A 14,832-nucleotide genomic window follows, 5' to 3' on the forward strand; every position below is an offset into this window, starting at 1 on the left:
CCTATAGCTACATGTTTAAGCATTTGTTTCATATTTACATGTCTTATGTGGACTCTAACATTACACCTATAGCTACATGTTTAAGCATTTGTTTCATATTTACATGTCTTCTGTGGTCTCTAACATTACACCTATAGCTACATGTTTAGGCATTTATTTCATATTTACATGTCTTCTGTGGTCTCTAACATTACACCTATAGCTACATGTTTAGGCATTTATTTCATATTTACATGTCTTCTGTGGTCTCTAACATTACACCTATAGCTACATGTTTAAGCATTTATTTCATATTTACATGTCTTCTGTGGTCTCTAACATTACACCTATAGCTACATGTTTAAGCATTTATTTCATATTTACATGTCTTCTGTGGTCTCTAACATTACACCTATAGCTACATGTTTAAGCATTTATTTCATATTTACATGTCTTCTGTGGTCTCTAACATTACACCTATAGCTACATGTTTAAGCATTTATTTCATATTTACATGTCTTCTGTGGTCTCTAACATTACACCTATAGCTACATCTTTAAGCATTTATTTCATATTTACATGTCTTCTGTGGACTCTAACATTACACCTATAGCTACATGTTTAAGCATTTATTTCAGCTCTGACACTTATTTCAGACATGCTCTAGTATGTGAAGAGTCTGCCTGTGCTTTTAACTCATTTTGGATTAGAGAAAAAAAAATGACTCTGTATCAAACAGAGTCACATTTGGTCAACAATATCGGATTTGCCTGGAGCCTGGCCAGAGCCTGGACCGTCTACTCATAACATACAGTAGTAGTAGAATAGTGCATTCCTAATGAATAGAATTAAAAGCGTCACGTCACATGATGTGCATGGGAATTGTCTCTCCTGTATGTAGCCTGGTCCAGCCAGCGTGCTTCTTCTGCTCTAGAGGGGCGGTCGTGCATGGAGAAAAAACGCTGGATAAACATCGGCCCACCGTCCGGCAGGCGTTGATGTCGTAATGACCGATTTTACACTTGCTGAAAACAGCCGATCTACAAGCTCGCAACGTGTCGTGCTGCGACGCGTTGCGAGCTTGTAGATCGGCTATTTTCAGCATGCAACAAAGTGTAAAATGACTTATACTGGATAACTATACTGGCCCACTATAGTCCCTTTCCTAGCATTTTTTGTCTAGTTTTATTTGTTGACGAAATTGTCAATACATTTAGTCTTACTTTTTAGTCATCGTAGCTTAGTTTATTTAGTTTTCATTTAGTTTCCATTTAGTTTCCGTTTAGTTTCCGTTTAGTTTCCGTTTAGTTTCCGTTTAGTTTCCATTTAGTTTTCATTTAGTTTCCATTTAGTTTTCATTTAGTTTCCATTTAGTTTCCATTTAGTTTCCATTTAGTTTCCATTTAGTTTCCATTTAGTTTTAAGTTAGTTTCCATTTAGTTTCAATTTAGTTTTAAGTTAGTTTCCATTTAGTTTCCATTTAGTTTTCATTTAGTTTTCATTTAGTTTTAATTTAGTTTCCATTTAGTTTCCATTTAGTTTTAAGTTAGTTTCCATTTAGTTTCCATTTAGTTTTCATTTAGTTTCCATTTAGTTTCCATTTAGTTTTCATTTAGTTTTCATTTAGTTTTAATTTAGTTTCCATTTAGTTTCCATTTAGTTTTCATTTAGTTTCCATTTAGTTTCCATTTAGTTTTCATTTAGTTTTCATTTAGTTTTAATTTAGTTTCCATTTAGTTTCCATTTAGTTTTAATTTAGTTTTAATTTAGTTTCCATTTAGTTTCCATTTAGTTTCCATTTAGTTTCCATTTAGTTTTCATTTAGTTTTAATTTAGTTTCCATTTAGTTTCCATTTAGTTTTAATTTAGTTTCCATTTAGTTTTCATTTAGTTTTCATTTAGTTTCCATTTAGTTTTCATTTAGTTTCCATTTAGTTTTCATTTAGTTTCCATTTAGTTTCCATTTAGTTTTCATTTAGTTTTCATTTAGTTTTAATTTAGTTTCCATTTAGTTTCCATTTAGTTTTCATTTAGTTTCCATTTAGTTAAGACGAAATAAACACTGGTACCGAGGGACTACATTATTTTCACTCCTATGCCACCAAAATGTGGAACGCCCTACCAACAGTCATTAAGACATGTGAATCCCTTGACTCCTTCAAAACCGCTCTCAAAGGGCACCTATACGGACGGCTACAATTCGAAAACCGGCCCCCGTAAAATCTGAATCCCCACCCCCTTTTTTTCCCCTCACTGTATAAGTTTCTTTTCCCTTTTTACCTCCTTTATGATGAATTCCTGTTCTGTTCTTTGACTATATAGAAAGTGTCTATTTGTACGTCTCTGAATGTTTTGATGAATTGAACACGGTGGACCCTCTTGTAAACAAGTGTATAATGCTTAATTGGGGTCGTCCAACTCACAGTTAACAGTCTTTGTATTGAGTTTGTGCTTGAAATGTACTGTAATTTAACGAAAGATCAATGGATGGACATTATTGAGGAACTGCATTCTATGGAAAAACTAACATTCATACTGAGACTACAAGAGGATACATTCTATAAAAAAGGGGGAAAAGTGGAATCTCTTCTCTCAGCCTAGCGATATTGCAATAGAATTTCATTGAATGTTTATTGTAATATGAAAAATGCAGCCTTTTTTTCTATTACTTTTTGTCCTTTTTCTTTTCTTTTTTTTTCCCGTATTGTATTGTTAGTTGAGTTTTTGTTTGTGTCTGTTCTTCCTTCAATAAAAAAAGAAAAGAAATGTACTGTAATTCTGCAAACTGTCAATAAATATTTCAATCAATCAATCAATCTATAATATCCCGTGCGTTACCTCCAGCAGTCTCCTGATGTCCACGGTCCTGGGCCCTCCTCGCCCGCCCCGCCCCGGAGACGCGCTCCTCTCCTCCACGCCAAAGTTCTCTCGCGGCCGGGCCTTGCGGGACGGGTTCCTCCTCTCCGACCCCGCCTCCGCCTCAAAGCGCCGCTTCCGCGCCGTCGATTTCTCCGCCGTCGTTTGTTTCTTCTTCTGTGGGAAGAAGAAGAAACGACGATAAGTGCTCGATATTCCATCGCACACAAACGCCGTCCGTCCGTCTGTCTGTCTGTCTGTCTGTCTGTCTGTCGCTCAACTGGGGGTTTGCATGGCCGGATGGTGAACCCGTGAGGTTCCCGGTTCCATCCCTGTGGGCTCACCCCGGGAGAGAGAGGTGGTGTCGAAGTGTCCTTGTAAGCAGGACTCTGAAAGGGACAGTTCAGATTTTTTTTAACTTAACCCATTCTGACCCGAGATCAGATTCATACTAGGTTTCCACTGGACACACACACTGGTCCAGTGGAAACCTCGTATGACCTGATTCCGACCTGAGATCAGATTAAAAAAATTACGTTAGTTTTGTCGATTAATTTACTTTTACTGCGTGGCCCCCAGTGCCCGCCCCCCCCCAACAAAATGACCGGAACTACTTGATATTTCACCAAAACCAGAGCAGAAATCCCACCTGCAGGACTCGGGAAATCAATAAATACAGTTGCAACCACTATATTAATGGCAAGTATTTCATACAACTTAACCCATTCTGAACGGGAACCCATGTTGGTGTTAGCATCATGTTATGCTTTAGCTATTGAAAAATAGCAGATCTACAAGCTCATAGCGCGCCACCGAGTGGCGCGCTACGAGCTTGTAGGTCTGCTATTTTTGAAAAATCGAAGAACGACTGAGATTTTTAGAATCTGATCTCAGGTCAGAATGGGTTAATCAGACCAGTGTGTGTCCAGAGGAAACCTCGTATGAATCTGATCTCAGGTCAGAATGGGTTAAGTTCCAAAAATCTGAACTATCCCTTGAACCCCCGGATTGCTCCCGATGTGCTGGTTGGTGCCTTGCACGGTTTCCCTCCGTCACCGGTGCATGAATGTGTGTGTGAATGTAAAGCTCTATATAAATGCAACCATTTACTGAATAGAAGAGATGTTCAAGCTAACAGGACGCCATATTCAATTGCAGATGCAGCACTTTGTTTGCTTGAAGATCTGTTCCTTTCGGCAAGTGGCAAAACAGGAGACACCAGAGACCAACTAGATAAAGATCATTTCTGACCAATCTAGCCGATCTACAACCCTTTTGGTGTTTTATTATTATTATATTTTTTATCCCACGATTTTGTAACCCATTTTTCACCCCTGTGTCAATAATCTACTGTGATCCTGGGCTCTACACACCCTCCGCCAACCTGGGGAGAGCAACGGACTTGAACTCATGCTTCCTTCATGCCTGAGTGTCCAAGTTGCTCCTTTACACCTGACAGGGGGGAGTTTCCCTGGTTGGACGTCGTAGCGCGTGGAAGGAACACGTTATTCCAACCAGTTCCTTTCCCCTCCATCAGGCGCCCCGGCTGGCCAGGGGGAGGCAGTTTAGAGACCAGGATTACTGCATGTTTTTGTGAGGGTACCTACCCTAGGGGACACGGGGAGAACATGTGAGGGTACCTACCCTAGGGGACACGGGGAGAACATGCAAACTCCACACAGAAAGGCCCTTTCGCCAACGGTGTTTTAACTTTTAAGCATTGTGTTATACTTTAGCCATTGGAAAATTGCAGATCTACAATACAAGCTCATAGAGCGGTCCGCGGTACGAAAAATGTGGAATCGTGAAAAATGTGGTGCAAATCTTTGAATATATATATATTTTTTCCCAGCAAATGTTTTTAACTCAAACAGTGGCTTCTGGTGAGGTCCCTGGAACTACATAGTTTCAGATGGGGGTCCGCGACCAAATACAGATAATTCTGGGGGTCCTCGACATGAAAAAGGTTGAGCACCGACTGACACAGAAACATAGACAAGACCTTTGAATCTTTTCTCAGGGCTAAAACGGGTTAAAATAAGACCAAAAATAGCCGATCCACAAGCTTTTTTTTCGCATTTCCGGTGCTCAGCGTTGCTTCCACAGAATGACATGCTGCTTGCTGTGGCTTCTCTGGAAACCAAAAAGGACTGAAATCAGTCTTGTGGCGACTGAGGCCTCTCTTTTACACGGCGACCGTCTCCAGATAAAAACGTCAAAGTCCCGTAATGCGTTCTCTTTTCTTATTGACCCTTTAATACACGAGAACGCACACTTTATGAAAACGCTATATAATGTCGCTATAGGTGGCGGTAACGGGCTGCCAAATAGACCCACGGTGGTACAAGAAGAAGAGCCAGCTCCCCCTTCACGCAACAGGCAGCACAGAGCATACAGGCGGAGCGCGCCACGGGATGGATATATATTTTAATAATACATTAGGGCTACATAAACGCGGCTGCCGCCGATCGCAAGGCATTTTATTTACATCATGGTTTTTACGTTCACCATCGCTGATGAGCAGCACTTTGTAGGCGAGGAGGGAGGCTTATTGTTCAGGAACTCCATTATATCATAACGATATGGCTCTGCATCAATGTAATAAACATATGCGCTCATTGCGCTGTGAGCCAACGTGAGCCATGATGTCATACGTTTTGCGGATTCACCGTTTTGCCCGTTTACACGGAGAAGGGATAAAACGGCGTTCTCAAAGCCTGGGGAACATAGAGCCTGAGGAACATAGAACCTGGGGAACATAGAACCAGGGGAACATAGAGCCTGAGGAACATAGAACCTGGGGAACATAGAACCTGGGGAACATAGAACCTGGGGAACATAGAACCAGGGGAACATAGGTACACAGCTATGGTACACAGTTGTAAACGCTACTAACCTGGGGTGTGTTCAGGGGAGTCAGCTCAGCCATGGTGGAGCTCAGCTCAGAGAACAACTTGGCCAGCTGGAAGAGAGAGAAGAACCACGGTCAGAACCACAGTCAGAACCACGGTCAGAACTACAACAGCTCTTCAACTACCAAACAATAACCAGTAAGACGCGCAAACGCGGGAAGCGAACGCAGCTCGTACATATTTGGGGTTTTTTTAAGATTTATTTTTAAGTTATTATTTTTTTAAGTTAAGTTATTTTTAAGTTAAGTTTTTAACTTAGCCATAACCATTATAAGGAGTCCCCAAAGCAGCTATACGTCCAAATATGGAGTGTGTTGCATCAATCACAAACCAAATCACTCCGCTCCATATATTGGCTCAAAGGTGGGACACACGGACACACTCACAGACAGACAGACAGACAGACATGATCTGCTAGGTCTCATAGTAAGTGCTCATTGCGTTCGCAATAATGGCATTCTTATAGAGAGCACCGAAGTCCTGACGTCACTCGCTCATCCCCTGGTTCTAAAGTCTCTGACGTCACTCGCTCATCCCCTGGTTCTAAAGTCACTGACGTCACTCGCTCATCCCCTGGTTCTAAAGTCACTGACGTCACTCGCTCATCCCCTGGTTCTAAAGTCACTGACGTCACTCGCTCATCCCCTGGTTCTAAAGTCACTGACGTCACTCGCTCATCCCCTGGTTCTAAAGTCACTGACGTCACTCGCTCATCCCCTGGTTCTTAAAGTCACTGACGTCACTCGCTCATCCCCTGGTTCTAAAGTCACTGACGTCACTCGCTCATCCCCTGGTTCTAAAGTCACTGACGTCACTCGCTCATCCCCTGGTTCTAAAGTCACTGACGTCACTCGCTCATCCCCTGGTTCTAAAGTCTCTGACGTCACTCGCTCATCCCCTGGTTCTAAAGTCACTGACGTCACTCGCTCATCCCCTGGTTCTTAAAGTCACTGACGTCACTCGCTCATCCCCTGGTTCTAAAGTCACTGACGTCACTCGCTCATCCCCTGGTTCTAAAGTCTGACGTCACTCGCTCATCCCCTGGTTCTAAAGTCTGACGTCACTCGCTCATCCCCTGGTTCTAAAGTCTCTGACGTCACTCGCTCATCCCCTGGTTCTAAAGTCTCTGACGTCACTCGCTCATCCCCTGGTTCTAAAGTCCTGACGTCACTCGCTCATCCCCTGGTTCTAAAGTCACTGACGTCACTCGCTCATCCCCTGGTTCTAAAGTCTCTGACGTCACTCGCTCATCCCCCTGGTTCTAAAGTCTCTGACGTCACTCGCTCATCCCCTGGTTCTAAAGTCTCTGACGTCACTCGCTCATCCCCTGGTTCTAAAGTCTCTGACGTCACTCACTCATCCCCTGGTTCTAAAGTCTCTGACGTCATTCGCTCATCCCCTGGTTCTAAAGTCTCTGACGTCACTCGCTCATCCTCCTGGTTCTAAAGTCACTGACGTCACTCGCTCATCCCCTGGTTCTAAAGTCTCTGACGTCACTCGCTCATCCCCTGGTTCTAAAGTCTCTGACGTCACTCGCTCATCCCCTGGTTCTGCCTGGTTCACAGAAGTAATTTCCTCTATGGAGAATAACATGGGCTCATCTTAAAATGGTTTCATATTATAAAGCATTGTGGTCCAGAAATAAACCAGCTGTCTCTCCGTTATAGAGGGTATGCGCATACTTAAAGTGAATGGCACATGGAGTGGCAAAGTGAGGTTAACATTGTTTAATGCTGTTTAATGCAATCAGACAGGACTTTTCTGTGTGGATGTGTATGGGCTGTCAAGGCCAGAAAAGTAGTTTTTTGCCACTCAGTAGGCGTTCCTGCATAACTTCCTGGTTTGATGATGATGTCACGCGCATAGCCTCTATTGTCAGGGAGGTGTCTCTGTATCGTTTGCGACAGTCAGTCACTCATTATATGATACAGTCTGCTTCTAGCGAAAATGTAACTAATCCAGCAGCGGTAACATTAGCGTTTTCTCTCAGTCACCATGTCTCACACACAAACAGTCTCTCACTCACCATGTCTCACACAAACAGTCTCTCACTCACCATGGCTTTGTTCTCCTGGATGTTCTCGTTCCTTTTCTTCAGACTCTGGGACAGAAGGTCGTCCTGCTCTGGCCTCTCCTCCTCCTCCTCCATCTCCTCCTCCTTCTTCAGGCTCTGGGACAGGAGCGGCTGCCGCTGCCTCCTCTTCTTCTCCTGCTGCTGCTTCTTCTTCAGGCTCTGGGACAAGAGAAGCTCCCGTTGCTGCTGTGGCCTCTGCTCCTGCCTCAGGATCTGGGACAACAGGAGCTCGCGCTGTGGCCTCTGCTCCTTCTCCAAGACCTTCTTCTTCGTCGTCTCCTCCTCCACCTCCTCCTGCTTCGGCAGCCTCCGGCTGGATCTCCTACAGGGGGGAGAAGGTGTGGTCCGGCTGGATCTCCTGGAAGGAGGAGAAGGTGTGGACCGGCTGGATCTCCTACAGGGGGGAGAAGGAGGTGTGGTCCGGCTGGATCTCCGGCAGGGATGAGGAGGAGGAGGAGGGCGGGCTCGGGCAGCGGCGGCCCTCTTCGCCCTCTTCTGGGGCACCTCCTCCTGTGTCGTGGTCGGTGTCGCTGTGGACAGCCGTTTGGTGGGGAACCTGTGGGGGACACGGGGGTGGTGAGCAAGTGGGTCTGCCTTATTAGAACGTGAATAGGTTTCCAATGTCCCGGGACGGGACGCAGGGATTGGTCTTTCAGAAATGAGTCCCAGGACGCAGGGATGGTCTTTTTAGAAATGAGTCCCAGGACGCAGGGATGGTCTTTTTAGAAATGAGTCCCAGGATGCAGGGATTGGTCTTTTTAGAAATGAGTCCCAGGATGCAGGGATGGCCTTTTTAGAAATGAGTCCCAGGATGCAGGGATTGGTCTTTTTAGAAATGAGTCCCAGGACGCAGGGATGGTCTTTTTAGAAATGAGTCCCAGGACGCAGGGATTGGTCTTTCAGAAATGAGTCCCAGGACGCAGGGATGGTCTTTTTAGAAATGAGTCCCAGGACGCAGGGATTGGTCTTTCAGAAATGAGTCCCAGGACGCAGGGATTGGTCTTTCAGAAATGAGTCCCAGGACGCAGGGATTGGTCTTTTTAGAAATGAGTCCCAGGACGCAGGGATGGTCTTTTTAGAAATGAGTCCCAGGACGCAGGGATTGGTCTTTTTAGAAATGAGTCCCAGGACGCAGGTATTGGTCTTTTTAGAAATGAGTCCCAGGACGCAGGTATTGGTCTTTTTAGAAATGAGTCCCAGGGACATTTTATGAGTCCCACTTCAACCACGTTAGGAGTCATATTTTTTTATTTTGCCTATTATTTTATTTTTATTTTTTACAAATTGCAGCATTTAACTAACCTGACGCTGCCAGATCCAAAAATCTTGCTACACAAATTTGTTTCACAGCTTATTTGGATCTGGGATCGCGGAAGCAAATTCGATGACGGGGCTGTTCCTTTTTTTCAAGATACATGGTAGATGATTGGATGGGAGCGTCTGTCTATCACCGTGTGGGCGTGCAAACACAACCAATCATATCGACGTGTCTATATACCGTCACATCCGCATCCCGCCTTTAGCTCACGCTGATTGGTTCGGTGCGAAGCAGATCTGACTCAGGGCTCAACTCTGTCAGAGATCCCAGATGAGTGTTGTGTTGGGGAATATGTTTCCGCAATACCGCCCTCATCTGGCAGCGTCAGGTTAGCATTTAACTCCCATTTCAGTTTATTTTATATGATCATAATGTGGTTATATTCATGGAGAAAACAGAAGAATAAATGATAATTATAACTAAAAGCTAGCTAAATAAACGGGTGCACCTACTGTACCTCATGGCCACACACAGACTCCTCCTGGGAGGGGAGGCGGCGTCCTCTGCGTCAGAGTAGAAGCCGATGTCCACATCGCTGTCCTCTTCCTCTTCCTCTTCCTCTTCCTCCTCCTCCGACTCCACCTTCTGGGGACAGAAGAACTAAATAAAGTTAACCCATTTTGGGACGGAAACACACCCTTTTGGTGTTTTAACCCATTCTGACCCGAGATCAGATTCATACGAGGTTTCCACTGGACACACACACACTGGTCTGATTAACCCATTCTGACCTGAGATCAGATTCTAAAAATGTCAAGTCGTTCTGCGATTTTTCAAAAATAGCAGACCTACAAGCTCGTAGGTCTGCTATTTTTCCAATAGCTAAAGCATAACATGATGCCAACACCAAAAAGGGGTTCCCGTTCAGAATGGGTTAAAGCATCATGTTATACTTTAGCTATTGAAAAACAGCAGATCTATTAGCTCATATTTTTGAAAGTGAATCTTTTGAATATATATTCTTTCAGGGCGAACGTTTTTTTTTTTAACTCAAATCTTTGCATCTGGGGCAGGGGGTCCCCTGGAATTACAACATTATTTTCAGATGGGGGGGGTCGGCTGCCCAATTACATAATAATCTTGGGGGTCCTTGACATGTAAATATTTCAGAATGACTGACCCTAGACTAGGGTGAAGAAACGTAACATAATTCAGAAGGAGACAGGGTTCATTCATTTGAGTCCTGCAGCCAACAGTCTCATATTTTCCAACTCTTTCATAAACGAGGAAACAAAAGAAACACAACGTGTAACATGCCATAATATAACACAATACATTTCCAACTTATAATCATTATCCCAGTTTAATTGTCACCATAAATAATTATTATAATAAGCAAATAACCAGAAGGACCGTGGTCCGTAACCGTGACAGTTGGGTTTTTTCAGAAAACTGTCAGAATTTAGAAGGCATTTGTTTGTAGAATCGTCCTCAGATCTAAATGGGTTAGAATGTCTAGGTTCCGTCACCATTATTACAGTGGCTCAGCGGTCGAGTGGCCGTTGTATTGTCGGTTTGTAAAAAGAAAAAAGAAAAATGCAATAAATATATTGTTTAAAAAAAAAAGAGTTATACATTTAAGGAGATCAAATCACTCATGGGAAAACTAAACTATGAGAAGCTGTTTTCTGTTCTTTACTGACATTTGACCTGTGACTGGGGGGTCTTCCCATTGTCTCAAGGATTAAGACCCACCTACTCCCTGAGGGGGGGTAGGAATGTATTTAATCCATTTTGGGCGGGCACCGCTTTTGGTGTTAGCATTATGTTATGCTTTAGCTATTGAAAAATAGCAGATCTACAAGCTCGTAGCACGCCAGGTCTGCTATTTATAAGAACGACTGACATAGAAACATAGCTTTTTTTTCCAGAAAACTGTCAGGAATCAGGATGTAGAAGACATTTTTAGAATCTGATCTCAGGTCAGAATGGAAAACTGTCAGGATGTAGAAGACATTTTTAGAATCTGATCTCAGGTCAGAATGGAAAACTGTCAGGATGTAGAAGACATTTTTAGAATCTGATCTCAGGTCAGAATGGAAAACTGTCAGGATGTAGAAGACGTTTTTAGAATCTGATCTCAGGTCAGAATGGAAAACTGTCAGGATGTAGAAGACATTTTTACCAGAATCTGATCTCAGGTCAGAATGGAAAACTGTCAGGATGTAGAAGACATTTTTAGAATCTGATCTCAGGTCAGAATGGAAAACTGTCAGGATGTAGAAGACATTTTTACCAGAATCTGATCTCAGGTCAGAATGGAAAACTGTCAGGATGTAGAAGACATTTTTTTAATCTGATCTCAGGTCAGAATAATTAATAATCAATTAGTTTTCCAAACTGTCAGGATGTAGAAGACATTTTTACCATAATCTGATCTCAGGTCAGAATAGAAAACTGTCAGGATGTAGAAGACATTTTTACCAGAATCTGATCTCAGGTCAGAATGGAAAACTGTCAGGATGTAGAAGACATTTTTACCAGAATCTGATCTCAGGTCAGAATGGGTTAAGCCGAAGTCTGACTGCGTTGCGTTGAGTCAGTACATGGGGTTCCATTGCAACGCTTCATTGCTGGCTCCGTATTGGAATACAAGATTCTAATAACTCTGAAACTCTGAATTGTGTCTGTCTCATTATGCTGTTTAACCCATTCTGACCTGAGATCAGATTCATACGAGGTTTCCACTGGACACACACTGGTCTGATGAACCCATTCTGACCTGAGATCAGATTCTAAAAATGTCAGTCGTTCTTCGAATTTTTCAAAAATAGCAGACCTACAAGCTCGTATCGCGCCACTCGGTGGCGCGATATGAGCTTGTAGATCTGCTATTTTTCAATAGGTAAAGCATAACATGATGCTAACACCAAAATGGGTGCCCGGTCAGAATGGGTTAACTGTGTTATATACAAGTGTTATTGTACGGTATAGTGTACCATGTTACTGTACATGTTGTTGTACTGTAGTGTACCATGTAGGGCTTCATCGATTCATCGTAATCGAATCGATTATTCAATTAGTTGTCAACTAATTTAGTAATCGATTAATCGAATCGGCAACTAAATCACTATTTTTTTTTTGCAATTTATCACAGGTGATTTCCATGCACTTAACCATAGTAAAGCAGTGTTGTTTTCGTCGACTAAAACTAAGACGAAAAATGTTCGTCGACTACCTTTTTTCACTGACAAAAAAACGAATGGAAACTAAATGAAAATTAAGCTACGACGACTAAAACTAAGACTAAATATACTGACAATTTCGTCGACAAAAATAACAACTAGACTAAAATGTTAGGAAGCGACTACTAGTGGACAAGAGATCCAGTATAAGTAATTTTACACTTTGGTTGCACGCTGAAAATAGCCGATCTACAAGCTCACAACGCGTCGACTAAATCAACTGTAGATTTAGTCAACTAAAATCTTATGACGTTTAGTCGACTAAAACTAGACTAAACACTAAGACATTCCAGGTGACTGTAGGCAGGGTACCATGTTCTTCAGCCTTTTGTTGACGCCTCTGCTCTGCTCCTCCTCCTCCTCCTCCTCCTCCTCCTCCTCCTCCTCCTCCTCGTCCTCCTTCAGCCCTCCGCTCCGCTCCTGTTCGTCGCTGAAGCCCTGGAACTCCTCCTCCTCGCTGTCCGATTGGCTGAAGAGGCGGGCCAGCTCCGTGGTGATGAACTTGGACTTGAAATGCGGCGCCCGTCTGCGCACGGCGGGCCGAGTCTGGGCGGGGCGGGGGGAGAAGAATGACAACGTGGATCAGTGAGTGTGTTATGGGTCATAATTCGTTAAATAAACCCATTTTGGGGCGGGCACCCCTTTTTGGTGTTGGCACTATGTTTATTAGCTATTGTAAAAAAACAGCAGACCTACAAGCTCGTAGCGCGCCACCGAGTTGAAATTAAACGGGTTGAAAATCACTGCTAGAGAGCCATAAAGATCTTCTCTCATGGGGGGTCCCTCATGGGGGGTCTCTCATGGGGGGTCCCTCATGGGGGGTCCCTCATGGGGGGTCCCTGGCATATACTTTAAAACGGGGGGTCCGCGGGCTAATACTTAAGTGTACATTTGGGGGTCCTTGACGTGAAAAAGGTTTTGAACCAGCTGGTCTACGGAACCACCTTTAATGACATTTCTATCTCTGGGACCCTCTCAACTTAGATCATGAAATCAAAAATGTATGCGACTCTGAGAGTCAGTGTACAACAAAATGGAACCAAGTGTTGCAAATGGACCCGTCATTATTACAGACCCCATAAAACATAAGGGTCCATTTGGTTCCAAACTGTCATTTTAGCTCATGGGGACCCCCTGGAACTTAGCTGGGGACCCCCTGGACCCAGTGCAGAGGGGCACCAAAGCCCTCATTCCTCCTCGCCTCCTCTGTTTTTGGGCTACATTATATAGAAGTGTATGTTTGTAATACGTCTCTAAATGTTATGATGAATTGAATTGAAAACGGTGGACCCTATTGTAAAACAAGTGTAATGCTTTATGGTGTCGCCCACTCAGTTAATTCATTAACAGTTTTTGTTTTTTTGTATCGAGTTGTGCTTGAAAAGAAATGTACTGTAATTCTGCAAACTGTTAATAAACACTTAAGCCAATCAATGCTTTACATTGTCCACAACAACACAACATTGGTGCTGAGGTCGAACTATCTATTAACAGTTTGCAGAATGAACAGTACATTTCAAGCACAACGCAATGCAAAGACTGTTAACTGTGAGTAGACGACACCATAAACTAAAGCATTACACTTAATTGTTTACACTTAATTGTTAACCTTGCTCAATTCATCAAAACATTCAGAGACGTACAAATAGACACTTTAGGCCTATATAATATAGCCAAAGAACAGAACAGGAATCCATTGATTGATTGAAATATGTATTAACAGTTTGCAGGATTACAGTAGGCTACATTGCGAGCACAAACTCAATGCAAAGACTGTTAACCGTGAGTCTGAGTGGACGACACCCTAAAGCACTACACTTGTTTACAAGAGGGTCCACCTTTTGCTCAATTCATCAAAACATTTAGAGACGTACAAATACACTTGTATATATAGCCAAAGAACAGAACAGGAATTCATCACAAACTAAGGGGAAACATATCGTCTTTAAACTCTCTCTCTAGCAGCAAAACAAACAGAAGTTTAACGGGTAGTAGCGTTGTTCGCACATCAAAGATATCTCACTTAAAATGTGTTTTAAAGACCACATGTCTGTCATGACGGAGGAGGAGGAGGGACACGGTCAACTAAAATGCGGCTACTAGCTACTTGTCTTTGACCAAAGTTAAAACACCGCTAAATGCCTGCTGTTGGTGCAACAGAATACCGACATATTCATAACAACACCGATAATAGACTTGCTTACCTTGGAGGTTAAAGTCATTGCGATGTGCTTTATATCTTTCGAAGACAGTTTCCTCTCCTTGCTGTGTGTGTTGGTTGAGGTATGAATGAAACTGGATTCAAACTACAAACGGGGCGCGGGTCTGTGCACGCGGGGGGAGGGGGGTGGGCTCTTGCTTTACACTTTATAAAACTTTGAGCTTTGAGCAAAATGAGGTTATATTATTTTACATGAGAAATGTGTTCTTCGGAGTTAGTGAGACGTCTCCGTGACTTGACGCGAGAGTCGAACCACAACAAGGATGACGTTGTCTCGTCTCTCTCTC

At 43.2% G+C, this 14,832-nt stretch overlaps 1 protein-coding gene across 1 annotated transcript in view; it reads right to left on the reverse strand.

The window, feature by feature from the left end:
• Positions 1 to 14,546, reverse strand: part of cdca7b (cell division cycle associated 7b) — a gene marked incomplete at its 5' end in the record, with an annotated part of 80,818 nt that extends 66,272 nt beyond the window's left edge. Inside the window, 7 exons of the mRNA XM_080787275.1 lie at positions 2,818 to 3,012; positions 5,732 to 5,797; positions 7,804 to 8,377; positions 9,597 to 9,721; positions 10,334 to 10,352; positions 12,731 to 12,870; positions 14,529 to 14,546. Of these exons, the coding sequence (XP_080643401.1) occupies positions 2,818 to 3,012; positions 5,732 to 5,797; positions 7,804 to 8,377; positions 9,597 to 9,721; positions 10,334 to 10,352; positions 12,731 to 12,870; positions 14,529 to 14,546 (1,137 nt within the window). The remainder of the gene's footprint in view (positions 1 to 2,817; positions 3,013 to 5,731; positions 5,798 to 7,803; positions 8,378 to 9,596; positions 9,722 to 10,333; positions 10,353 to 12,730; positions 12,871 to 14,528) is intronic.
• Between the last annotated feature and the right edge of the window lie 286 nt (positions 14,547 to 14,832).

The sequence above is a fragment of the Protomyctophum bolini genome, assembly GCF_963924005.1.
Source record: "Protomyctophum bolini genome assembly, chromosome: 17".
Lineage (NCBI taxonomy): Eukaryota > Metazoa > Chordata > Actinopteri > Myctophiformes > Myctophidae > Protomyctophum > Protomyctophum bolini.